The following is a 26,776-nucleotide window of genomic DNA, read 5'->3' on the forward strand; positions in this document are numbered from 1 at the left end:
TAAAATTCCTTCTGTATGTACAAACCTTCAAAATTAGTACAAAGCAAGTACTTTTTAGTATTAGGTCATGTTATGTGATTTGAGATACATAATTTCGTCTGGAAGTCCTTTTCTCCCTCTAGTGGTCAAAGTAAAAAGTACAAGGAACACGGCTTTGGCCACATATTAAGATTAAATGTGCAGCCTTTCAGCACAATAAGGAGACTATAATGTCATATTAGTGTTCTATGTCATTGGGACATTGAGATATTTAGTATAATGTTCATTTCTGGTCAAATGTGGAGATCTGGCTATTATAGGAAACGTTAACAGACCTTAATGTAATAGAATTTTTTTTTTTTTTTTTTAAAGTCCTTATTGTGGTATGCATTAGTAAGTTGTGTTTGGTTGTTAGGCTCTAAACGTTGCTTTTAACATAAAGTTTTACAGTCTGTTGCTGCCAGATCTGAGCAGTGGGGAAACAGTAAACAGGTGGCCAGTTCTGCTCATTGAGCTAATGAGTGTTTTCTCTTGTTTATCACATCGTCATGTTGTTTTTCTCGTCACCCAATTATCCTGCACTTGAGACTAATCAAACAAGTCAACAAGCTATTCTGAGTTAAACAAGGACATCAGATGAAGAAGGAGTTTCATTAATCATCTGAGCACACTACACACATACACCTGACCTGACTCCTAAGATGAACAACCGTTTACATAATGCTGCTGACAATAACATTACATAAGCAAATAATTTATCAAATCCAAAAACGTCATGGACTGATGATTTAAATCAACACCGGTAATTAGAATTATCAGAAGGTGCACATTACACATGTACATTACGGGTTATGCATGAACCACTAGGATTTGTTACACAGTATCCTGAAGAATCAGGTACAGACCTGTATTTCATCAACATATCACAGTAATCTCAGGCCTCTACACAATTTGTATGACACCAAAGGCAGTCGGAAATTCAGAACAAGTGGATTTTCTCTAACCATCCATAGTTAGATAACATGTATCAATACTAACCACAATTTTCTAGGAAAACATTCTAACCTAACCTTTCTAACCAGCCGCATATATGGTGTGTCTGCTTTATGCCAAGTTACTGGATCTTGCGTAAATAGGAAGAAATCACCTAAACATAAGAGGAACAGTGAGACTATGTAATTATGTTGTTTGTTTCCAAGCTGAACCTGTATACCAATGCATTAAGCAACCATAAGAAATCAACAACACATGAGTGAAAGCTGCAGATAAAGGAGAAAAGAATCAATCATTCAGAGCATAATATAAGGACATGCTTATGTCTGCTGATGCAAAGTGAGTCCACCAATTTAATAGTAAATTATTCTCTGTAGAAAAAAAACCCGTCTTGCATCTTATACATATACACAGTGGGCTCAGCCAGGCCAGTTTTGGATACAATGAGTTAGCTTCGTGCCTTGGATGCCGCTGTGGTTGCATAATGGTAGAGGTGAGAAGGCATTAAGTAAATGATGTGCAATAAGAGAGCAATCAAGAGCTGGGTGATAAGAGCAGGTTTGGGTAAACACAACATTAGCAAGAGCATGCCTCTCTGTGTGGGCTGCCCAGCCACTCACCAGCTTTATTGCTCAACAGCACTGAACAAAACGAGCCAACTACTGTCAAACAAGTGCTCTGGCACCGACTTAAAAAGACGTTGGAAAATGAAAAATAAAACAAGCGCAACAGTCACCATGTGGAACACTGGCTTCAAACTTTCCACAGTAATGTCAGAGAGGAAGTGAGCTTTAGCTGTGCAAGAAATTCATAAGAAGACAAACACGTCAACAACACATAATAAACTTTCAGCTGCAAATCAGTGGACACGTCATAATTCCAGTAATGAATGTGCTAATACTGCAGTAGCAGAAAACATGGTATTGCAAAAATATACAGCAGCCTGAGATCAAAACTGTTTCAATTGCTGTTCAAGCACTTACTTCAAAGATCATATAATGGACACTTTCATTGCCTTACAGGGCTTTTTTTTTTTTTTAAGAGATCTTGGGTGGCATGGTGGTGTTGCGGCTCACAGCTTCAGGGTTCAGTCCTGAGCTCGGGTTAATATCTGTGAGTTTCACACTCTCTGGTTTCCTCCCAAGAATATTTAGAGGCAATTCTAAATTGCCTATAAGTGTAAATGTGTGTATGAATAAGTGTGTGTGTGTGTGTGTGTACAGTGCCTGGCGATAAACTGGAGTCCCATCCAGGGTGTGTATTCTCACCTCACCCCCTGTGTTCCTGGAATAGATTCCAGATCCACCACATGAAAGCAGTAACTGAAGATGATTAAATGAATTCATGTGGTCAAACATTAAAAACAGCAATTTTATCTCTTTTTTTTATCTCTTTATATTTACTAATAATTACTTCACAACTAAATTAATGTCATTTATTAACATAATTCATGCAGATTTATGTAGTAAATGAATTAAGACAAATTAATCTAATACATTAACACATTATAATAGATTTGTTAGTTTCACATTACTTCTTATTTTATAATGAACATTTCCAGTAAATATACACAATGATAATTATCACTAAAATGTATACAAGCTATAGACATCACCTGACTCACAGCTAAAGATTGAAAAAACTCCACTTTATCTCTCTCTCTCTCTCTCTCTCTCTCTCTCTCTCTGTTTCTGTCTTTCTAATTTAAGCTGCTACTTGTCCTTCTGAAAAAAACACTAAATCTGATCAACAGTAAATCTGAACAGAAGCATAAAGTCAGTCTTTTAAACTCTCTTATGACTCACATGACACATCTATTTCTTAAATAATTGTAGATGAGGGCGAGAGAGAGAGAGAGAGAGAGAGAGAGAGAGGCTATAAGCCTGACCCTCCCATCCTTTCCTCCTCCTCTCCCTCTTCTCCTTCCCCTGCCTCCCTCCCCTTTACTCCTCCGGGGACCACACAGGCTTTGGACCACATCAGAGCAGTGTGGTGGTGATGTATTCATTCACACTCAGTGTGTAAAGTGTGGAGAGGGCCCTGTCTGCCTCAGCACAGCTCAGGCTTTATGGGAGCCAGACACAGTAAGCCTGGAATAGCACTCATACGCACATCATCTTGGACCTGGCCACAGACGCCAGCCTCTGCCGGACTGCATCCACCCCCACACACACACACACACACTCACACAAAGAGTCCATATACTGTAGAGTGCTATAACAGAGATACCTAGAAATCCTGTGAAAATTATAATGTGATATTCCACTGGATTTCTCAGGGTGACCTACAACTTTTAAAAATGTTGTTGTTAGAAATGTAATTAACAACAACAGGATTCTGCAGTACACAATTATTTAGTTACAATACAGTGATCAACTTCATTACATCATTATAATTACATTTTGGACAAAACTGCCTCCACTCAGATGCAGTGTTTTTCCATCATCCTAAATTAAAGCTTAAAACCTAAGCCAACTATTACACACAAAGTGTACCAAGTCTCGGATTGATCACTTGCTGCCGAAAAAACAGTTCAGTTCAGTACGGCTCTGTCTTAACCACATGCAGTATCTTGATATAACAGCCTAGTGCTCAATACATAAATACACACAAGAATACAAAACCATGAAACTGAACACCCACTCATTAACCGGGCCAGACTGTGAAATATCTATTTTTCAACACACCCAGCAGTTCAGATATAATAAAACGCTTCGGGTGGGATGACTCTGTGAATAGCTGCTCTGGATTATTTTGTGTGTGTGTGTGTGTGTGTGTGTGTGTGCGCATGCTTTTTCTGCCTGTCAGTTAAAGCATAAACTTCTCAAAAATAACTACGCACAGTTCAGAAATTACAAGTGCTCCAAACCAACAATGTATATTTTACACAGCCAGAAATTGCTTATTTTGAAATTGCCTTGAAAAAAAAAAAAAAAAGATCAAACAGGGAAGCTAAAAATAATCACAGTGGATGTCGGGGGTGCACAAACGTCAAAACAAAAACATGTTTCTGAAATTGCTAAACAGTCCTGCTGACCTCATTGAGACCATTGCAGACATCTTCGCCTCAAACCACACGATGGCTGATTTCATTCTGACAAGCCGTTAATTTAAAAAATGGGACAGAAAACAGATGATGTAATAAGATTTATTATATGAATTATTCAGTACTTTCATTCATCTTCAGTAACTGCTTTATCTTGGTCATGGTGAAAATACAGCTGCAGCCTATGCTGAGAACACTGGATGGGACACCAGTTCACACGGCGCCATAGCTATTCCACATACCTTCATGTTTTTGGACAGGAGGAAACCTACAAAGACATAAGGAGAACATCCATCCATTTTCGGTACCACTTACACAGGGTTGCAGGAGCTTGGAGTGAATCCCAGGCACAAGGTGGAGGACAACCTAGGGCACAATCACACACACATACTCACCCACTATGGACAATTCAGAGATGCCAATCAGCCTACCACTTATGTCTTCATACAGGAGGAGGAAACTGGATCACCCAGATGAAACCCTGAAACATAGGGAGAACATGCAAACTCCACATACACAGGATGGAGGTGGGAATCACACCCCCAACCCCAGAAGTGTGATGCATGTGCTAACCTCCAAGCCACCCTAACCCTAACCCTAACCCTGTGCACCAAGAACATTTGCATTTATTATACAGTTATCAGATAGCAGATATCTTCAACCAGGGTCTGTAAAGCTGAAACTCTAATGAAATCAAAAATGACCCTGATGTTTTTACTAAATATCTTTTAGCATATACAGAAGAGTAATGATCTATAATCACACTTTCCAGTGGCACCAAGATGAGGATGGGTTTCCTTTTGAGTCCAGTTCCTCTCTAGGTTTCTTCTTCATTTTGTCTCAGGGAGTTTATCCTTGTCAACATCACCTCTGCTTGCTATATCTGGATACACGTAACAATGTCCACTTTTATCAGGAAACATCACATTATTCACATGTAATTATTTTATTTTTTTTTATTTATTAATAAAATGAATTTATGTATTAATAAAATTTATTATTTCAATTTTGTTTTTCCCCATCTGTGATTATGTGAATAATATGTAATCATGTGAAAAACATTATTGAACATTCAGCATTATTCCTTAAAAAATTCACTCAAGTAAACACTTAAATCACATAAAGCAACATAAAATGATGTGAAAAATAATTCACGTGAGTCAAGTGAGAGTGAAAATAAAAAGAATCATGTGAATTACATGCAATGTGAATTTCAACGTCAAACATAGCATGCAACGTGTCTAAAACGTATGTGGGGGAAAAGCGTGATTATATACACGTGAAGTTCGTGTAACATTTCCGTAAGGCGAGTCTCATTTCACTTATATATAATCAGCTGCAACACGATACAGCATCAGAGCTCTGAGAACCAGTAAACACCTGAAAGATCGCAGTTGTCAAAAAAAAATGTTAATCTAGACTACAAATCAGAATTAATTAAGATTAAAATGAATTTTTCATGCAGCATCCGTATATAAGCTTTAAGACAGCGACTTACATTCATATGTCATATAGGAATCATGGCAGCTGTCATATGTTGTGTGCTAGATTAATGCAGTTTGCAGTGATTCCAAACATTTCTTTTCCCTGACATCTCTGCAGATATGCAGTATACAGATCTCTCATCAGTACTAGTGGTGGAGGAATAGCTGCCTGACATGAAAACAAACAGGACCGTGAGAAAGAGGCTGACAGCTGCTGTCTGTCCTCAGGCGAGCATGTGTGTGTGTGTGTGTGTGTGAAATTAAAACTGCCTTTTCTTCTCTCACTGTGGTTATCCTGCAGTGAGAAAATTAGTTTTCAACATTTTAACCACACAATTATCCCTCACAACCTCACAAGCTGCATTTATGTCTGTCTGTCATGGGCCTTAGAAAGGATATCATTTAGACACGATGGCACATCAACACCCATACATGAATCTCTTTCGCGCGCGCGCACACACACGCACACACACTCGTACGGTATAAACATGTTCAACACTACGGCATACACACAGGCAGGCACGTGGACGCGCGCATTCACACATTCACCTGAGTGTGTCCTCCTACTCAGCACTTTGACTTTTGGAGCCTAATCATATAATTTTGGGTAATTATAATAATAAGTCATCTCATTCAGCAGTAATAGTAGTTCTGCAAGCTGCTGTTTAAGCTGCAGACTGCATTTGAGACTATTCAGTCAAGGCTCATCTAGGCCTGATCAAAAGGCCTTAGCTATGAAGCCAGGGCTCCAGGAGCGCATTACAGCAGCGGGCAAACCACACACAGTCTGAGCGCGTAAGCCAGCCTGCTTCCTGGAACGCCTATTAACATCTCCTCTGATAGATGGCTGAGAAGAGTGCATACTCCTAGTTTGAAAACGAATTAACCATGATCGTGTTAACAAACAAACTTTCATAACATTGCATGCGTGTTGAGGAAGATGTGGTTGGTATGTAACACACCTCCTAATTAGAGTGCTTTGTCTTTATCCTCACTAAATCAGCAGAGGAAGAAGTGCTGGATCCATTGAGCTCTGCGGAATGAGATGGCGCAACTCTCCGACACAAGCACAGCACACATGGAAACAGAGCCAGGTGCACAGATGTGTACACACACACACACACACACACTTTCAGCCTGCTGTTTGACAAACAGGTTTTCACCTAGAAAAAGCACTAAAAAACACTGGATAAGAGCCAAATTCAACTCGTCACTGTGCACAAGTGACTCGACTCTCAACGCTTACACTTGGTCGCTGACCAAATTGCTTATGAATGATCAACTATCTGTATGAACTATTTTCAAAAGCTGATCATTCACAGAAGTAATTTGAATTCATTTTAATTTAAATGTATTTATACAATGTACATTGGTCACTAAACTTCTTTATCTTCTTTAGTATCTTACCACTGCCACTTTACTCATTTTACATTCATTACATTAAAAAAAAAAAAAAAACAATAAAAATGTATTCAGTCAGCATCAAAATATATGAAATTAAATATATGAAAGAAGTAGTGGTAAGGTAAGGTAAGGTAGGTTTGATCAGGTTGAAGTAATGCTGGTTAGTTAACTAGAAACAAACTTCAGGTGTTACAGCAATACAGTTACTGTCCAACTGTGAGTATGGCATGTGAAAGTGAAGACTGCCATCTAGTGTTTCTTTCTTTCTTTCTTTCTTTCTTTCTTTCTTTCTTTCTTTCTTTCTTTCTTTCTTTCTTTCTTTCTTTCTTTCTTTCTTTCTTTCTTTCTTTCTTTCTTTTAGTGATTTAAAACACCATGTAGGAAGAATAGGTTTGTATTTATATTCTGTGATACAGAAGCATTACACTGAGCTCCACATGGACTTCAGTCAGTCTTTATATAACATATGTTTAGTGTACGTTATAACACAGTGCCCAGAACACTAGAGGATATTTCATAAATAAAGTTGCATTTTTGTGTTAATGTCTTCTATGTATGGAGACTTTTGGGACACCGTGTAAAGGTATATGGAGCACAAACAACATTGGTGCCGAAGGCCTGGGTTCGAGTCCCAGCCAATGCCCAAACCCCAGCCACTGGATGCAGTAATGGCTCTGGATCCATTACAACCCTGATCATGTATGTATCATGAATGAATTAATGAAAAGATTAAAAAAAAAGAAGCAAATTTTCTTTCAAAAGAACAGTGTGAGCTCTCCATTTGCAAATGAAAGGACTGAAAGTGTTATAAATCATCTTGGCTCACATATAAAAAGCTTTTCTGTGTGTTACCATCAGCTTTTATTTCCCTAAGGTCAGAAGGTGGCATACAAAATTCAGCACACGCCTGAGACACTTTCAGTCCCTGCACTCTTAATGTGTGTGATCTGAAACACCATCAGTGGTAAATGTGTCCCACAGAGAGCGAGACAGAAGCAATTTTGATGATGAGGATCTGGGAAGAGGGGGACAATCTCTCAGTTTTCATCAAAACCAGTTTTATGTTGCACTGTCTTTCTTTTTTTTTCCCTCAGAGCCACTAGTTAGACTGGACAAACATTCCTGCTTGACAGAGCAATCAGCTTCTGATGGACAGAGGAAGATTGTGCTGGTAGATAATGATATGCTGTACTCATATGCAGTGTGTGATTCATCCGCAGTAAATGGCAGTAAGATTCAGAAGATTCAAAAAAGCACCCACTTTTTTTTTTTTTTTTTAGAACACATTAATTTTGAGGCATTACTAATCAAATGAAGCCCAAGTCAAGCAGAGTAGCATGATCTATGAAGCATGTAATCACTTATAAATCTCAGCCAAAAATAAGCAAACTGCCAATTTATTAACAAACAGGTATGTTTCATTACTATAATAATAATAATAATAATAATAATAATAATAATAATAATAATAATAATAATAATACACTTATATATAAATATAAATTATATTTTAAATATTTGATACTTTATTATAAGAAAACAATTAATGCATATTAGACAAAAATTAATTTTTGTATATAATCCAAATGCTTTAAAATATACAGAACTGAGGATATGAAAATACATGTATTTCATATATGTTCTCTCTTTCTCTTTTTTTTCTTCAAAATATCAGGGCTATAACAGCCATTTATATTCTAAAATGAAACTCTGTTAAAAATCATCCAAAACAATATCCCTTCACATCTTTGGGATGCTAATTTGTACTTTTCTGCATTTCAAAAAATGTTGTAAATGAACATTTATCTATCTGACTGTACTTGAAAAATGATATAAACCTTTCAGTTCTGCACGTAGAAAACACCACCTGAAAACATCTTTAGTTGGCTACATGTTCTTATAACAATCATTGCATATTAAAAATAATATCATAAATATAATATGCCAATAATTCTTCTTTTTGCCACAGGGACTGCTTTTAACCAATGTTTTTGAATGAGGAGAAACTGCTCTCTGGCAAAACAACAAACAATTTATCTAACACTAACATATCAGATGGAATTCAATACAATCATATACTGGTTGCTGATAAGCATTTACAAAAAGATGGTGAGAAAAGACAAATAAAAAACAACAATTCATCCAAAATAGAATAAATAAAATTTCAAAGACATCAGAGTTTTGTCATTGGTATGTGAAGGTTGTTCCAGGGGCCCATCCACAGCTCCTCCTCATCAGACAGTGTGTGATCACTGGGAGACTCAAAGGTCTCTTTGACCTCCTCATTGTCCACTCTGGACTCCTGCTCCTGCTGACAGCGCCCCTGCTCTTTGTCCAGATGCGCTTTAATGATGTTGGACTTTGGCCCCATACTAGACCCTATGGACCAGGTTAAAGGCCTGGTGTCGAGGTTGTTGTTAGTCGTAGATGAAAGTGTGGCAGTGGTTCCTATAGTAGGTCCATTATCCACTGTACTGTTTAAAGGCAAATGTTCCTCCTGTGTGACTCCTAACTTGTCCAGTTTCTTGAACTGTTTACCTAGCCTCCCTGGTGAAAAATGTTTTATGTTATTAGGATAAGGTGGCCGTCGGGTTCTAATGATCGTACCGTTCTGTGCCAGGTACACCGAACCGTTCACGTTGCTTTGACAGTTTACATTAGGCAGGCGGTTCCGCTGGATGTCTGGACCGCTGTCTTCACCTGTAGTCGTTGACTCACCCTCTTTCTCCTCAATTAACTTCATCTGCTTCTTTCTGATAGCCTGAGGATCAAAGATTGGAGACAAATTTATAAAAACAGCCACAGTCACTGATTAAACAGTGGAATTACTATTTGATTCAAGCTGTGGTGCAGTTTGTAATTTTGAAAGTGTCTTTAGAGCTGCAACATTAATACTTTAAATATGATTCACTATATAGTAATATATTATAATTACATAAATAAATAACATGATAATAATAATAATCCTCAATTCTGTAGACTTTGATTGGCAGTTATGCCAGGCAACAGATTAGTACTAATTTTCAGCTTTCTGCTAATATTTTACCGGCCTTGAAATTATCTCCCTCAAGTCTGAACATAGATACTCGGCTCTGCTTTTTTCTGAAATGCTTATATGGTTCAACATCAGCTTTTCAACCATAATTGCAGGTCACTTTGCAATTAGTAGAGAGACTAATAGCGGATGGCTCTAAAAATGACAAACTGCTCCTTTAATATTTGTAGAGAAAACACACAGACACATTAAGTCTAAAAGTTGGAAGAAAGAGAAGAGATTCAGTTTTGTTTATGGTTTATCCAATTTGTACAAAGAAAAATTCCATTCAGGAGAAATTTCATTAATGCTCATGAGGATTGGACGAAGATGAAAAGTTTCATGCCCATGCAGTTGTAGAATTAGTCAAGAGCAAACTGAGGTATGGGAAACATCTGAGATGTTGGCAAAGAAAAATCGGAAATCACTGCACTTCTAAACAGAAACAAATTAAAATCAGTCTTACTTTGTAAATACACACAAGCTCATTATTTTGCTTCTTACAAAGCAGTGGAACCGCCTGATTCTATTTCTGCATCTGAATTTTCTTCAGTTTCTTCAGTCTCTGAGTTATTGTCAGAGGTTACGGCTTCTTCATCCTCTTCAGCGATGGATGAGAGACCTCCTAATGCCTCTTCTGAGCTTCTCATCACACTCCCTTCAGATTCTGAAGTCTGTGATGCTGCTTCATCACTTGTCTCACCTGAAGACTTTTTGCTTGTTTCTGTTGTTTCTTCTTCTTCCTCCTCTTCCTCACCCTCCTCCTCCTCTTCCTCCCCCTCCTCTTCCTCCCCCTCTTCTTCCTCTTCCTCCCCTTCTTCTTCCTCCTCCTCTTCCTCCCCCTCCTCTGTTTCCTCCAGCTCTTCTGCACTCTCTTCCTCAATGGTGTCCTGTGAGCTACGTGTCATGGTGGATTTGCGTGAGCGGCTTCCTGTTGCAGATCTGGACGTGGTGGTAGAACCTCTCTCACTGCCACTGAGTGAGCCACGTTCTGATCCTGCATCTTCGGATGCTGCAGATCCACTAACATCTTCCTCAGATGCTTCCTCAGATGCTTCCTCAGACACTGCTTCAGACCCGCCAAGTGAAGAGCTTCCAGATCTCACAGAGGATCGAGTTGATGATGCCTGGGAACCTGAGCCACTGAGCATGCTTCCTGAACTGGATCTTACTGAAGATCCTCTACTGGCTTGAGTTTGTGATGATGAAACCTCTGATCCAGACTCAGGCTCTTTAGATGCCACACTTTTATCTTCATCCTCTTCAGATTCCTCCTCAGAATCTTTCTCTGTGGCAGAGGTTCTCTCTGCACTTGATTCTTCCTCCTTCTCTGTAGCTGATTCCTCTTCTGATCCTGATTCCTCCTCTGTCCCTTTTTCCGACTTTGATTTACTTTCTTCCTCAGATTCTTCTGGTTCCTCTGCCTCTGACTCTGAGTCAACAGTGCTCTCAGTAGCATCTTCCCTGTCCAGATCCACTTTTAGGTATTCCTTATCTTGAGTAACTATGCTGCTCCTCTCTGATGCTTCGGATCCACTTGGTTCAGGCTCACTGACACTGATGGACACTGGTGCCTCTGTTATACTCTCTTGACTGTCAATACGGCGAGCAGATGTAAGCTTGGCATAATCTTTGTCCTTCTTGCCCTTTCTAAATAGCATTGGGAAAATTCTGGCCTTCTTCCAAGGTGATACACGAGGCGGTTCGACTTTCTTCCCGGCAGCAAGCAGCTTGCTGAGTTTAATGACAGATTTGAGCCTCTTTGCAGCTTTGGACTCCTCTGTTTCAGGCTCCACTTTTTCTTCAGAAACTTCAGAAGGAACTTCTGGCTCTGCTGATTCAACCTCCTCCTCTGGAGTTATATCCTGGAATTCCACCTGCCTACCACGCCCACGTCCCCGCCCACCTCTGCCTCTCCCCCGACCCTGTAGTGAGACCATTTCCTTTAAAAATCTTAGATATTTGATCATTATCAGGGTCAAACAGATAACACACGTCAAATGCCGTAACTATTATAGTAACAGATAACAGGGGCTATAATGTAATGTAATGGAAAGTTATTGTGTCATGTTTCAATACCTGTCTGACACATCATACAGATATAAAATTAATTCACAAAATTAAATACATTTCATTCACCTGTAATCTACCAATAATGATAATGTGTAATATTACCTCTGGACCATAGGCACTGTAGTAGTAGCCATCATCATCCATTATGGCCTCTCCGTATTCATCGTACATGGGAGATATCAGCCTCCTGCGGCTGCCGTAAGGAGGATACGGATCATACCTTTATGAGAACATGAGAAGGTAATAAGTAACTGCTTGGGCTTTATGATCACTAATTAGTGTCATGCATTGGTACAGTGGGTAATTATGCCTCAGTTACAGCTGACAAAAAATGGATTTTTACATGTTTTTAGTTCACTCTGGAATACAGTAAGGGGAAATAAGTATTTCTTTATATTTATTATATGTTTTTTTTTTTTGTTTTTCCGTATGCACTTCAAATTTACACATATAATGTATTTTGACTTTGTGCTTATAAATATAAACAAATGTATGTATTCCTTACAAATTTGCCAAGGAAACAAGGCTTTGGATGAAAAATAAATACAGTACAAGAATATAGGTTACATATTATAAAATATTACATTAAATTCTACAGTAAACATAAATACTGGAAAAAAGGTGTCATTTTAAAAGACTTTGCCATTGGTTGATAACACTTATAAAGACTTAAACACAATAAGCAGTAATCCTAGGAAAGGTAAAAGGAGTTTCCTAAAATTCTCAAGGAGAAAAGAACACTTGAGTAGAAAAAGCTACAGAACTGTAACAAAGCCCCTAAATATCCATGTAACTACAACTGATTTGATAATATGAAAATGGAAAGTTCATGGAACCAAAAAAGACTTCACAATATGCTCTCAGACTAATGAGAAGGAAGGCAATTGAGAAGTCAGCAGCAACAACCACAGTTACACACCGTACAATAAAAAATGAACTGCAACGCAGTTTCTGTTCCACACAAAATAATCTTCTGCTAAAAAAGAAGCACAGCAAAGCACATCTTAAAGCATTTGTAACACTATAATCAGGTCACACAATACAAAAATATATATCTTTTTGCCAATAATTCAGCTTGTTATATTTGGAAGTAAAGTATGAACATGGGAAAATCATGATACAGTGCTGCTTCTCTGCAAACTGCACTGGGGCATTATATATTATTGAAAAAAAGATGAATGGAGTGAAGTACTGGAGTATATTAGACAAGGCTTCAAGCTCTTTGGCCAAGAAAGTGATGGACATTTCAACAAGACACACAACCAAACATGCAGCCAAAATAATTCCAGGTTTTGCATGGCCTAGCCAACCTCCTTACATGAATTTCCCTGGTAAATTATGGAGGATTTTGAAATTGCGAGTCCATCATTGAGACCTTCATAACCTTGAGGAAGTGATGATGATTTGTCAAGAGGAGTGGACCAAAATTGAACCACATTGCAGCCAAAAAGTAATTCTTACTGTAAAACTACTGAAGATGTAATTTCCAACAATGGCTTTGTAACACAGTATTGATGTTTGCAATTTGTTGTGTCTGAATACTTTTTCCCAATTTACTTTTTTAAAAATATCTTTGTTAATGATATGGTAATGAACACATGTTTTTGTTCAGATTTTTAAGAACAAAGTCATTATAAGATAAGATAAGATAAGATAAGATAAGATAAGATAAGATAAGATAAGATAAGATAAGATAAGATTTCCCACAGTGGGGAAATTCAATTGTCACAGCAGTTCAATGTTATGTGTACAAATGTGAACAAAAAAGTATCTCATACTATTAAGTAAATGACATCATATCTTGATGTTTTGACTAATTTGGATGTTACATTGTAAGATAATATCCTAGAATGAAAAGAAATAACAATCAGACTAAACATTTCTTGCACTCTAAGCATTTCTCTTCTTTCTACAGTGTCTACTTGCACAGCTGATGAAGTGGATCAGTAAGCTATTATGTATAAGGATAGCAAGGTCACTGACCTGAATGGCTTTGTATTATTGAGTGATTAGTCTCAAAGCATTGCAGTGACCATGACCATGTGCCACTCTCTTGCATGAATATTGCTTATTGGTAAATGTACTAGCCAGGTGAGGACGAACTAGTTGGAGGTGAAAGCGGTGAATTCTGGAGGTCTCCTAGTGAGAGAGGAATGGCTGCTAATTAAACTACCTGGCCTAATTGAGGAAAGTGTGGGAAGCTAATGATGGTTTAAACTGTTCCACATGTCTCCTGAGTGGCAGATGCTAACCCTTAGACATGCAGATCAGCTCTCAGCATTTGCTCAGCATCTGTTCCTTGGCTTTCTAGATTTCTCTGCTCATGGAATGAGCTGCTATAAGCTGCCACAACTGGTTAAACAATCGCTAATACCACTTTTCTACTTTCTATTTGTGCTGCTTTCCCTTTGATTGTATGTTTGCACATCAGGAGATGCAGTTTATTGTGTGTTCTATTTTCAGCAAAATTGCTTTCTCTCTCTCTCTCTCTCTCTCTCTCGTGCTCATTCATTCATTCATTCTCTCTCTCTCTCTCTCTCTCTCTCTCTCTCTCTCTCTCTCTTTCTCTCTCACATGAAGGAATATCAGCATGGGCTCAGGTGCCCTGTCCAATCTTGAGTAATTGAAAACATTTGGAGGGAAGAAAGAGGGTGTGAAATTACAGGGGAATAGAAGAAAAATAGAAGGACAGAGGGATGCATCTTCCTAGAATGTAGTTGTTTTTTTTTTTTGTTTTTTTTTACCTCTCAGAGACTTAGACTACTTCAATGCTTTCATTTAGACATTAATTTGATTGTATAGAACATCCATCTGTTAAGAGTCATCACACACACAAACACATACTAGAAAGTCAGACCTGATTTCAGTGAAAATGCAATTGTTCCACTGAAATCCATAAAAACTCTCTGTAAGGCCATTTATAAGAGGCACCATGTATATATATATATATATATCCTTCATTTATTACAAAGTATAATTTCATTCAGTCATGCTGCAGAAGCAGACCTTAACAACCATGTGAAGCTGCAGAATTAGTAATTAGTTGGCAGTATCATCACTGCCGTATCTGGCTGCTGTTTTCGTGGCCCTTCAGCAGCTGGCAGTGTGGATAGATTGGAGAAATGCTCAGGAGGTTGCTTAGCATTTGCTTAATACTAGAGCTGCAGTGGTGAAATAATGCACTGCATTTCCATATGTAGTCTTAATTATAATGGGAATTTTACAGCCCTTATGCTATGTTCAAAACTCTGGTGGTTAGCTTGATGATCTCCCAACTGTTAAGAACTCCACATAAGGGTAATGTAGGACAGATATCCAGGAAATATAGAACATTATTCATACAACAACAACAATAATAATAATAAGGCTGTTTAATGAGCACAGTAAGAGTCTTTTTCCTGGAGAAAAAAAAAAAATCCCACCCACACACACACACACACCCATACTGGTCTTACTATGCTTATGAGGACCTTCAATAATAAATATTAATGTGGTTAATTAATCCTTTTTTTTTTCACACCTAAATTAAACCCTAATTTTTTCTCCCCAAAGTTTTCCTTGTTGGGAACAGGCAAATGTTAAAGGTAACAAGGTCAAAATTGTCAGATATTCCTACCCTTTTGTTTGTTTCCCAATGTCTAAAACATGGTTACACACTTAAATTAATGAAAGCACACAGACAGACACATTTGTAAACTTTACACTCATTACTTCAGTAATGAACCGTGATTCCTTATGCCAAACTTACCCTTGATCATAGCTGTAATAGTCTTGTGTATAGTAGTCTTGTCCGGGGTCAATACCCGATTCCATAGAAAGTGCCTAAGTTAGCAAAAACAAGCCTCAGCCTTAATAGTGCAACAAGACTAATACAACTAATACTCCAACAAACACTGATGCCATAGCAGGAATGAAAATGTGATATCACTGAATACCAACATGCAGCAAGTGGGACCAGGGCCGGACTTATGCAGAAAGAAAGGGGGTCTATATTTAATCCAAACGTATAAGTAAATATTTAGGTTTTCATTTCAGCGAGTGGAATATTTTAAAAGAAATATTGCCACTATCTCAACCAAGTTCCAATGCAAACAAACAAGTGCTTAGATTTGTATTATACATCAGACATACTTTGCTTGAGTTTATTGATATAGGTTTTGCCAGTAGGAGGATTACAACCTCACGCAGGTGCAGTAACATGGACTATTGTTACTGTTCAAAATGTCATATAACAGAAAATATGAGTGGTGTGCGAAATTGAACCTTTTTGTTTTTCAGTAGTTGAGTGTGTTGTGTGGGCTGCGTAGTTCTGATTCTGCTACGTTGCATGCCATTGTGCTTCTTTTACTGCGTTATTGTTAATTTCATCTTCAGACTTCCAAGGATGTCTGGTCAATGTCTACTGTAAGACTACATGTTTTGAATGTGCCATGAAAAGGAGAAATATCTACACTCATTTAATCAAGTCTGATTCACAGTTATCTGTTTCTGTGTCACTGAAACATTAGAGAAGTGTGAAAAGAAAAGTGTGAAAAGTTTGACAATACCAAATATGATTTCATTAGGCTTACTGCAGAGGAGCAATGAAATGCAAGCCGGTCTATCCAATTAAACCTCCTCACACAAAGACATACTGATTATATGTATATTTATTTTTTTTGTTAGAACACCTCAATTAAACAAACAGCTCCATGACCAAATGTAGAATAGCAAGGGCCTTCTCCAGCACCTATACCTGGGCATTTAACTTATTTTTTAATGCACACATAATGAAGGTTTAAAACATAATAATAATTGATACTGATATTGAAAAAAGAAAATGGTTCTCCAATACATTTATTGTACATTAGAGTGACTGAATAGTTCATTTTAAATCTAGTACAATCCTAATCACATATTTTCTGCTAATGCCATGAGACTGCCTACAAAGGATTTATTTTTTTTTACTGAATTGTCAGTCATATTGCTCCAAACCAATTAGTACAATATTGTGCAGCTTCTCAAGAACATATGACACATAATTTGGACACTGTCACGTTTTCTGGATTTCTTCTCTAACTTGGTAACTTGGTCAAAACTTGGTTAATTATTTTCATTTTAAAGTATTTATTAATGACTTTTTGAAGTATTTAAGGCCCCAGCGATGGTTCAAGCCTAGGAGCCCCCACTGCCCTAAGTCCAGCCACAGGGGTGTGATTCAAGTGAAATAAATGAAGAAAGCCATGTGCAGTGCAGCATTCAAAATAATCACCAATTTGTTAATTGACCTTCAACCTAGCCATTATCATGAGTCTTAAAGAGAAAAGAGTATTTACAATGGAAAGAAATAAGAGATAGCAGTTTACATGCAACACACAGTGCAGCAGGATCATAAAGAGTCTACCTCCGGCCTGAGCAAAGATGGCCTCAGCAGCTGTTGCTAACAGATAGGCAACAGGGGAAGAGAAGGGAAGAGTGAGAGAGGTATAATAGAAAGAAAAACACAGTAGAAAAAAGACTATGCAAGAAAAGGTATCAGACAGAGACAAAAATAAGGGGAACACTAAGGTTTACAGGGCTAGTTGTAAAAGGTGTGTAGAAAATAATCTGAAACTAGGGGTGAGATAGAGTGTAATAACAAAACCAGGTTAAAGATCACAATGGGTTAGAGAGGACAGAGAGGAAAGCAATTCAGGCAAAAGCTCCTGAAGGCCAATAAATAGCAGAGTGTTGCAGTGGATACTCTACTCTTGTGATAAGCTGACATTAGATTAACACAAAATGTTAAAGTTAAATGGAGAGGAAAATGTCAAGTTTGAGAGGCTTTACACACATAAGAGCCAAAACCTTGACTAGAGCACTGACACAAAGTGGATCGTACAGCTCTTTTCACCACATACTTCCTATCTTAGGAAAATAATGTTAAACACAGAACTGAGTTAGACAAGATATGGGTTTTCTATAAAAAACACAATTTTCATATACAGAGTGTAAAAATAGAGGTAATGGCAGGCGTTCTGTGTCTTTCTTATCTAATTGTGATTCCCCTCTTATTCTCTCTCAGGCACTATTGACAGACTAGAGGGATGAGGGACAAGAAGCTTTCCTACCGTAGAATAAAAATGACCAGCCCCTAAATAAATAAAGCATTTCATCCAGTAACAGATAAGAGAAGGACATACCTCTCTGCCATATCCACGCCTGGCATATAATGGGAAAAAAGAAAATACCTTTAAAAAGATACTCATATGTAAGTGTCGACTGAAAAAGAAAAAAAAAACTAAACCTATAAAAATGAGAAGAAAATTAAGCATGAAGCTCCAACTTTAGCTCCTGCTTATATTTCTTAGTATTTCTTTTTACTATATACATACGCATGTGCATGTGTCTGTGTGTGCACGTGTGTGAGTGTGTGTGTGTGTGTGTGTGTGTGTGTGCACGCTAATGTGTACAAATAAATATACACTCAGGGTGAGTGAGCAAAAAGCAAAAACAGAAAAACAGAGTATAAGCAAAGAGTGAAAATACATGCAGAGAATATACTTTGAGTGGGAGTACAAGTGCTGACACAAGCGGATTTAACAACCAGGAACACGTTGGGGTGTGATTATCTTTTATTCGAAATAACTTGTTTATACACACACACACACACAGATGCAAATAAGTTTTCTAGATCATAACTGTAGTCATAAAAGCCTAGGCATAATTCTCGGAACCTCTTAAGAGTTCAGCCCTGGAGAACTGTGACTGTGCAATACGCTCTCCACAAGGAAACAAGGACAATAAAGTATTACTGACCTATGATCACTTACACACTAAATGAGATGAAGGAGAGAATGTGATGGCTTGTGAAGTATTGAGAAGAGATTTATATCCATAAATTGTCTGACTAATAGGTCTGACAGAACTGTGACATTTTGTTCAGTAATAGGGAGGGTCTCTGCTAGGCAAGGGGTAGATAGATAGGGTCTTTGATATCATGCACACACATACACAAAGGCACACACAGAACAGTGTATGACATGTTTTCTGTGTAATAGGTAAGTCTGTGCCACTTGAAAGTGAGATAAATAATGTGTAAGACGCAGTGGGCGGTGGAGTGGAATGGAGTAGAGTGGAGTGGAGTGGAGTAGAGGACTACTGGTGCTAAATAATGCAGTGCTGGAAGAGTCCCAGTGCCTCACTGCAGAAAGCAAAGCTCCTCTTTTCTACACTGCCAAGTTTCAAACATAACTCCAAAATCTCATCTTGGAAAATCTCTGAGAGCCAAACCTAATTACTTTTGTGGAAAGAGAGAACATTCTATATCCCAATTGATGCCAAACTTCACTGACTCTATTAACTTTTAACCCCTGCACTGTATGTCCACAAGACGTTATGTGGATTTTAGATAGGTTTGTTACTGGACGGTTCTCACAGCAGCGAGAATAAAGTCGTTCTCAGATTCCCTACAGAAGAATCTGCTGATGCTCTCTGAAACACTGTTTTGCTTACTCGAAAACCATAAGGTCTCGCTTGAGTAAATTAGGTCCTTTGTCTCTTGTTTGTCCCCAAGGCATTTCATTATTCTTTACTGAGGTGAACATATTCACTCAATTCATCCAAATATGCACTGCATATAGGATTTGTTCTAGAGTACTAATATTTCAGCAGCCAAACCAGAGCAGTAAATAATTCTCAGCCCTGTTACGCAAATAAGCATGTTTGTTTTGTATTTTTTCTACACCTACACGCATGTATCGAAAGAAGAAATTACCTCAGTTAACCAGTTAACAAAATGTGATTATATATTGTCTTCTCTATAATTAACTGAACCTGTTTTCATTTCATACACTTGAGCTAGGCTTATCCCAGATGTATTACAGTTGCGAGCAAGTGTTTTATACCAGAAGTGAAAAAATTAAACAAAAGAATGAGGGAAAAGAAATTGTATGACCTCAGAAGTTTGCATCTCTAAATTTATATCTGAATTTCATATAAATAATACTGATACACACCTTTTGCCTTTATCTCCAAACTCTTTCTTTTTTAATCTTCAGGTTAGCGTTGAATCCTCTCCTCTGTAATCTTTACCCAACTTCTCCATGATGTTTTTGTTCTCTGTCAGACTGATTGTCCACTCTGTCTTCACTCATTCTTTTTAAACTCATCCATATTTCATACACTGCCTTTCTTTTACAACTTGTTCTGCAGACCCAAAGGGTCATTGCAACTTTTTTTTTTTTACTTTTGATATGCTGTATTGTTTGGAGACGTGTCTTGTTTCAAACACCCACATTTCATTCTTTTATAATAATATATTACACCTGTACAACACTCTAACCACTACATTCTGGTGCGTATTTAAAGCGCTTACTCACTGAGGACAGTGGCGAGTATTAAGACTGTTTAGTATGCCATGTGCAGGTTTTCTGTTCTGTTCTGCCTGCGTCTCCTGTTGCCTAAGTTACGTTACCTTAAATTTCGTTTCTACTTCTGCAACCTCAGTTATTTAAGTATTAAAGTGATTCTGGATTCTCTCTCTGCCTCCCGAGTCTACTGTTACAGTTGTAGGTGGAGATGCACAAGAGGTGGAAGAAATGGTAGAGCAACAAGAACTGGCAGGAGTTTTGTCAGCACTGAATGGATCAATTGACTAATTAGGCCTGTCTCTGGTGCATGCAGACATCACAGTCTTGCTTTTCCCATGCTGAGCAGTTCTGATCAGGCATACAAAGTGACAAGTCCCTGTGGAGTTCATCTTCCAATGACCTCACACACACACACACACACACACACACAAATACGCATACTCACACAATGTCACACAGCCTTCCACAATGCTTCAGCAAGCAGACAACATCTCTGTGGTCCATTTAATTTTAGAGCAGATGTTCTGCTAAAGGGAACCTACAGCAAATGCTATAACATTTGTGGCAGCAAATCTGGTCACATGTTTGATTAAGAAGTGTCAAATATCTTGAGGAGCACAACACTTCTATAACACAATCTGTCATGGTAATTAGGAAACACGGAAACATGTCTAGCTGTCTTGGTAACTGTACAAATGCATCACTGAAGTTTGCAAATAGAGCAGTAATGATCTATAGTGACAGTTGATGATTCTGATATGGGATTCTGATGTCTGGTATTTTACTATTTGCCTATTATATAAATGTGGACTTTAAAATGCATTTCACTTAAATTTATACTTAATATATCATGACATATCACAGTTACTATGAACTTGTGTTAATACTGAATAGTGTGAATATTCGTCTTCTGATTAATTAATTAAGGCACATTTCCATTGATTATGAAACTGATATGTTTTAATGTAAATGTAGAGGTGTGGTATTTTTGTAATTTTGTGTATTCTGGCAATAACATGCTTTGATGCTTCAGTTTTAAGAAACCATAAATATCAAATGTTTAATCTCATCTAGGCTATATTACTACAATTATTACATTGTAATATTACAGTGCAGTGGTATCAGTCTGCCTAGAAATGTCTGAAACCATGCTAGATAATTGTAAACACAATCTTTACATGCAATTTTCCCCCTTTTCACTTTTACACTGGGTTGAGATACATGAAAAAACAGGAGAATACTTCAGTTCAGAAAACCTGTATTTTCATCATGTGAAGGATTTTCCACACATTTCATTTGTATGGCATGCTGTGACACTGATACTCAAATAAAGCATTAACATCTTGTATCATATTGCTGTCACTGTGAAATTGAGGTGACATTATAAAGGCATATTATAATCTGTCCCTGTGGCACAAGACTAATTAAAATCTAACATACCACCTAGAATAGACATAAGAACAAATGAAGAATAGTGAAATTCAGATGGATTAGGAAGCAAATGAAACTAATGATTTAAAGCTATCCAGCTCCAACACCTCAGTAAACATGATATGACAATAAATCATTGAGACTCTGGAATTAATAATATGGCATCAGTAGATGTCATTAGGCTCACAGGAGGGTAGGCGTAGTTGGGAAAAGATGGTTCCTTTATATGTACACAGAAAGCTATTTATCTAGAGGTGGCCTGAGAGATTGATTGTGCTCTTGCCAGAGCTGAATGCAGCCGGCTGGTGGCAGGGCACACTTTTCCTGTCACGTAGCCCACCGCCTATTATCTCTATTGTCTGAGCCCATTGCACTTCATGACTCTTTTGATATTCTAAAGGGCAAAAACATCTGCAAAATTGCATATAAGCAGATCTCAAAAAGCCTTATAGAACTCTTTAGAAATGGTTAGAGAGTGCAGTAATCATGCTGGTAAGGAAAAAGATATCCACTTGGAGAGATTAAGATTAAAAAATGAATAAGTTTGAAATAATTCTACAGCAGCTGGCAGAAGGTCTATTCATCACTTTTATACTCTCAAAAGCATTTAGGAAGCATCTAAGCAAAAAGATGTTCTCAAGCATGATTCATTATATGAACACAAGGCCTTACATCTGAGCTTTTATATAGAACTTTCACTTAATCTACTGGTGTGAATGGAATTGTACAGAAGTGGAATATTTAGTCTGACTTGATTAATCTGATCAGCTGATTTTATTCTTTACTGCCATCTTACTTTAACTTTGTATATAATAATAATAATAATAATAATAATAATAATAATAATAATAATAATAATAATAATAACAATAACAATAACAATAACAATAACAATAACAATAATAATAATAATAATAATAATTATTATTATTATTATTATTATTATTATTATTATTATATGATTGCATAGCCTCAGTATGGGGTATAGTATGAAATAAAAAAAAATGCAGGAAATATGATAAAGAAAAAAATGTCCTGAAATTTCAGTCAGAAAGAGATGAATTTTTATGGAAAATCTCTGTCTGCCTGCTGCTCTGAGTTTGGGCTAGGATTTGATGAGTTTGATTTTGAATCCAGGTGAAAATCTGCTGGGCATGTGTCAGAGTCGTCTAATTCAGACTCTGACTCAGTTCTTATCAAACTCTTGGCCTTTATTTCCCCTCTATTGTACTTCCTGTCAAAGTGGCTATAGGGGCTCATTTTGTCCTTTCTAGTGTCATTATAATTCAGAATCGCTTTATATTCTTTCTTCTGGCATTGACATTCCGAAATCCTTGGAGGAGGCATGGTTTCAGAGGCGCCGGGGTGGAGTCTGGGTATTATATGCTGAGGCGATGATAAGGGTGAGGGGGTGGAGCTTTCAGAAGTAAAGGGAGGTGAACAGGCATCAGCAGAGAGAGGAAGAGAGTGGACTTTAGGAGACAGAGGAAAAGTGGGTGGGCATGGCGGGCTATCCAGAGCATCAGGTATAATTTCCAGCCAGATCTCGCAGGGTTCCACTGTGACATAGCTAGAGATGCTGGAACTGAACCTCCTCAGCACTGGTGGAGTTGGCCGCTGAGTGGCTGGTGGAGGATGTGTGGTGCCAGTGATGAGAATGCAAGGGGGATTATACTTTCCCACACACCCTGCACTGTACTGTGCCTCGATAATAGTTAGAAGGTTATCCAGATCCATAGAGGACCGAGAGTCTCTGGAAGTCTTATCAGCTAGTGCCTGCTGCTCAAACTGCCTGGCCTGTTCCCTAACTGACAGCTTCGTGCTACGGCCACTCGGGGTCCCCATTCCAGCATCAAACTCTTCTGTGCTGTCCTTAAGATCTGCCTTCAGCTCTTTCTCTTCCCACTCAGCAGGGTCCCAAAGGGCTTGTTCTCGCAGTGTGCCATAAATTTCTCCCTCATGAATATGACAAGGCAAGGACCAGGTAAACTTCTGATTCCCAGCGTTTGTGGATGATGAAGAGCTGATATCCCAGAAGCTGCCAAGAAAGCGTGTCTTGGTGCTCGTGACTGGATTGGAAATGCTCTCCTGGTAGGGGGGATTCTGGGTAATGAGCGGGTGTAGTTCAGAGAACAAGGTGACACTGCTCTCAGACTTAGGCAGGTTGCTGTGCAGGGTGCCACTGACAGCAATGGCACGAAAAGCAATGGTGCTAATAAGCCTCTGTCGATGGGCCTCCTCAGTAACCGACTTCTTGTGTCTGCTATAGACAACAATATGAAGTTATAGCAGAAAAAGACTAGAACTACTTTATATATAATAGATGACAGAGGGATAATAAGGAATAGGTAAGAAAAACTGTCGAGGGAAAGTGATAAGTGCCAAATTAGAATCCTTCACTCGTTTTGACTGAGCCGTTTGCCAAAACAAAAGCTAGCATACTGTATACAAGCTCTGTTGATATGATTCTACACCATTACAGTAGCATTATAGCACAGGTTCTAGCTATAATCCTCCAGTAAAGTCAGTATGGATATAATTCATTTTAAACACTTTGAAATGAATATACTAACGGTTCAGGCTTCATTTAAAAAACCTTCTATGAGGTAAAAATACGGATAATATGCTTATACATACACTGAATGTCAACTAAAGTCATATAATGGAAATTATTCATGCACACAGAGCTATAGCAATGCTGGGTTGATTTATTTATTGTGACAGGTGAAAAGAGATGATCTGAAGCGACAGTCAGTCTCAGAATGAAGGATGTGTAAAGTAATACTTTCAACACACTAACACTAATACACTGCCTATGTAATAATTCTACCAACAGCACATCCAGCTGCAGCACTCCTTTTATGTTGCAACAAGCAACAAGTGCAGGCAGTGCAGTATTATGGAAAAAAACTCACTATTACTGAAGGTGAAACATGAGGCTTGTCTGCTAAAAGAGGGAGAGATAGAATAAAAATGCAAATGACTTACTGCATTCTGAGCAGAGAATAAGAGAAAAGAAATGAATTGGACAGAAAGAAAGAGAGAGAGAGATACAAAGAGCAGGTCAATGTGACAGCCAATGAACTTTGACAGAATATGAAATGCTGGCTTGTATTTATAAGCAGAGATAGAAGACAGATGCCCTTCTATTAATCCTTCACATGTAGATTGATATTCCATGTCTTGTTCCCTACTCACCAAAAGTTGGTGAACACACACACACACACGAACACACACACACAACAATCACTTCTCTTTAGATTATTGGCATCCTGACAGCACGACATATTCCATGCATCATCTCAAGAGGTTTCAGCAGGTACGTTACGGGTATTTATAAATATTTAATGTCCTTTACGGTCCTTTTTGAATGCTGGAACATCCTTTTCGCTATTTCAGCTTAACTCCTGATAGATCCGGTATATATTTTCCATCCACCAGCATGACAAGATGTCAATTAACATTTGGGCAAACTGAGTTCAGTGTAAAAAAAAAGAAGTCTAATCTTGTTTGCTTCTTGCATGTATAATCATCCATCTTACTATAGATCATAGTGCATGAATGCTATTATATGCTAAAGTTAATTACAGTTTCCACAGTACTGTTGTGTGAATGAATTTTGTTGAGGTAAAAATGAAGTAACAGCTATCTAAATGCTCGCTGCAGTGCAAAATGATGAAAGAAAAACTTTACAGAAATTGAAAATCATAATCTGAAAAAGGCTGTTGTTGGCTAACAACAGACAAACAGACAGATTGACATACACACACACACACACACACACACACATGCTTTTTTGTTTGGCTTATTAGACTGAATCACAGGAAATTGCTCTGTCTATCTTTGTGCTTCATTTAATAGACTGACATAAAAAATTCTCTTTGATTTAGCACTCACATTTATTCTGATTACATTAAATCGATAGTTTCTTACCTGTGGGACATGTAGTTATGTCTCTGCTCGAATCTGAACCATTTACATTTCCTTTCACTTTTAATTGCGTTTGGAGTATATTGTACTGATGCTTGGATGTATACAGCAATTACAGGCTTGTAGGCACAGTGGCATCAAATGAATAAAATAAAAACTAATTTAGTTCAGATCTGATTCGTCACAGCATAGAGAAACACTATATTCCCCTCTGTGAAAAAGCCAAAAATGCCTTTTATAGGAGAAAACCTAATTTCTTTTCTAACCTGTGCATAAGGTCACTGCTAGACTGTTAATAGACATCCTTCACGGATTCAGTCTGGAATTACACAGTTAGCCGGCTGTCTTCAGTTCATTTAAATCAGAACGATAAGCTACAGGAAAGGTTTAGTTGAGAACAACAACTAAGGAATGAATGCAATTACTGGATCAGCTATTCGAAGAAAAACTGGAATGTGAGAAAGTATAACATTTATTGTTAAATTCAGCACGGTATGGTCAAGGCTAAATCCCTGCAATAGCAAATATCTTCAAAATATAAAATTTTTCAGCCCTGAACTCATTATGAGTTTTGCAAAGACAAAATGTATAAAATTCTGGAAGGGTGTTTGCATAGACATGAATACTGAATCTTTCGAACCACTAAATACACATGATAAAAGGTTGACTCACATTTTGCCATCCCCAAGTTCCTCGTAGAGATTGGATGGCGCTGAAGCTGGAGCTGAAACTGGAGCTGGCGCAGCAGCTGATTTTGTAGCAGCAAGTGATCTCTGGATGCGGGCGGTTTTGGCACACTCGGCCTGTTTCCTGTTAATGCAGTTACACACATTGAACAGGTAACTCGCCAACACCAAACAAATTCCTCCAAAATCCATGATTTTGCCTCTTGACACACAGGAGTCTCAGCAGTAACACAGATTTCTGAAGAATTCACCAGTGCCATAGAAACTCTTCTTTTTTTAGGCTCTTCCACCTCTTCATTATTGGAGGTGAGAAGTAAGCACATTTTGTTTGTCGTTTCTGATGTAAATAAAAATGTGAGAACATGCCTGTTTGTTTTTCAAAAGAA

At 37.9% G+C, this 26,776-nt stretch overlaps 1 protein-coding gene across 1 annotated transcript in view; it reads right to left on the reverse strand.

Annotated features, from left to right (window-relative positions):
• Positions 1-9,528: 9,528 nt before the first annotated feature.
• pcdh15a (protocadherin-related 15a) overlaps positions 9,529-26,776 on the reverse strand; it is a 197,263-nt gene continuing 180,015 nt past the window's right edge. Inside the window, exons 33-40 of the mRNA XM_058386243.1 lie at positions 26,377-26,514; positions 23,366-23,368; positions 18,175-18,193; positions 17,397-17,432; positions 15,762-15,835; positions 12,116-12,233; positions 10,407-11,865; positions 9,529-9,667 (exon numbers count right to left, since the gene is read on the reverse strand). Of these exons, the coding sequence (XP_058242226.1) occupies positions 10,441-11,865; positions 12,116-12,233; positions 15,762-15,835; positions 17,397-17,432; positions 18,175-18,193; positions 23,366-23,368; positions 26,377-26,514 (1,813 nt within the window). The 3' untranslated portion in view covers positions 9,529-9,667; positions 10,407-10,440. The remainder of the gene's footprint in view (positions 9,668-10,406; positions 11,866-12,115; positions 12,234-15,761; positions 15,836-17,396; positions 17,433-18,174; positions 18,194-23,365; positions 23,369-26,376; positions 26,515-26,776) is intronic.

Source organism: Hemibagrus wyckioides, linkage group LG03 (assembly GCF_019097595.1).
Source record: "Hemibagrus wyckioides isolate EC202008001 linkage group LG03, SWU_Hwy_1.0, whole genome shotgun sequence".
NCBI classification, from domain to species: Eukaryota; Metazoa; Chordata; class Actinopteri; order Siluriformes; family Bagridae; genus Hemibagrus; species Hemibagrus wyckioides.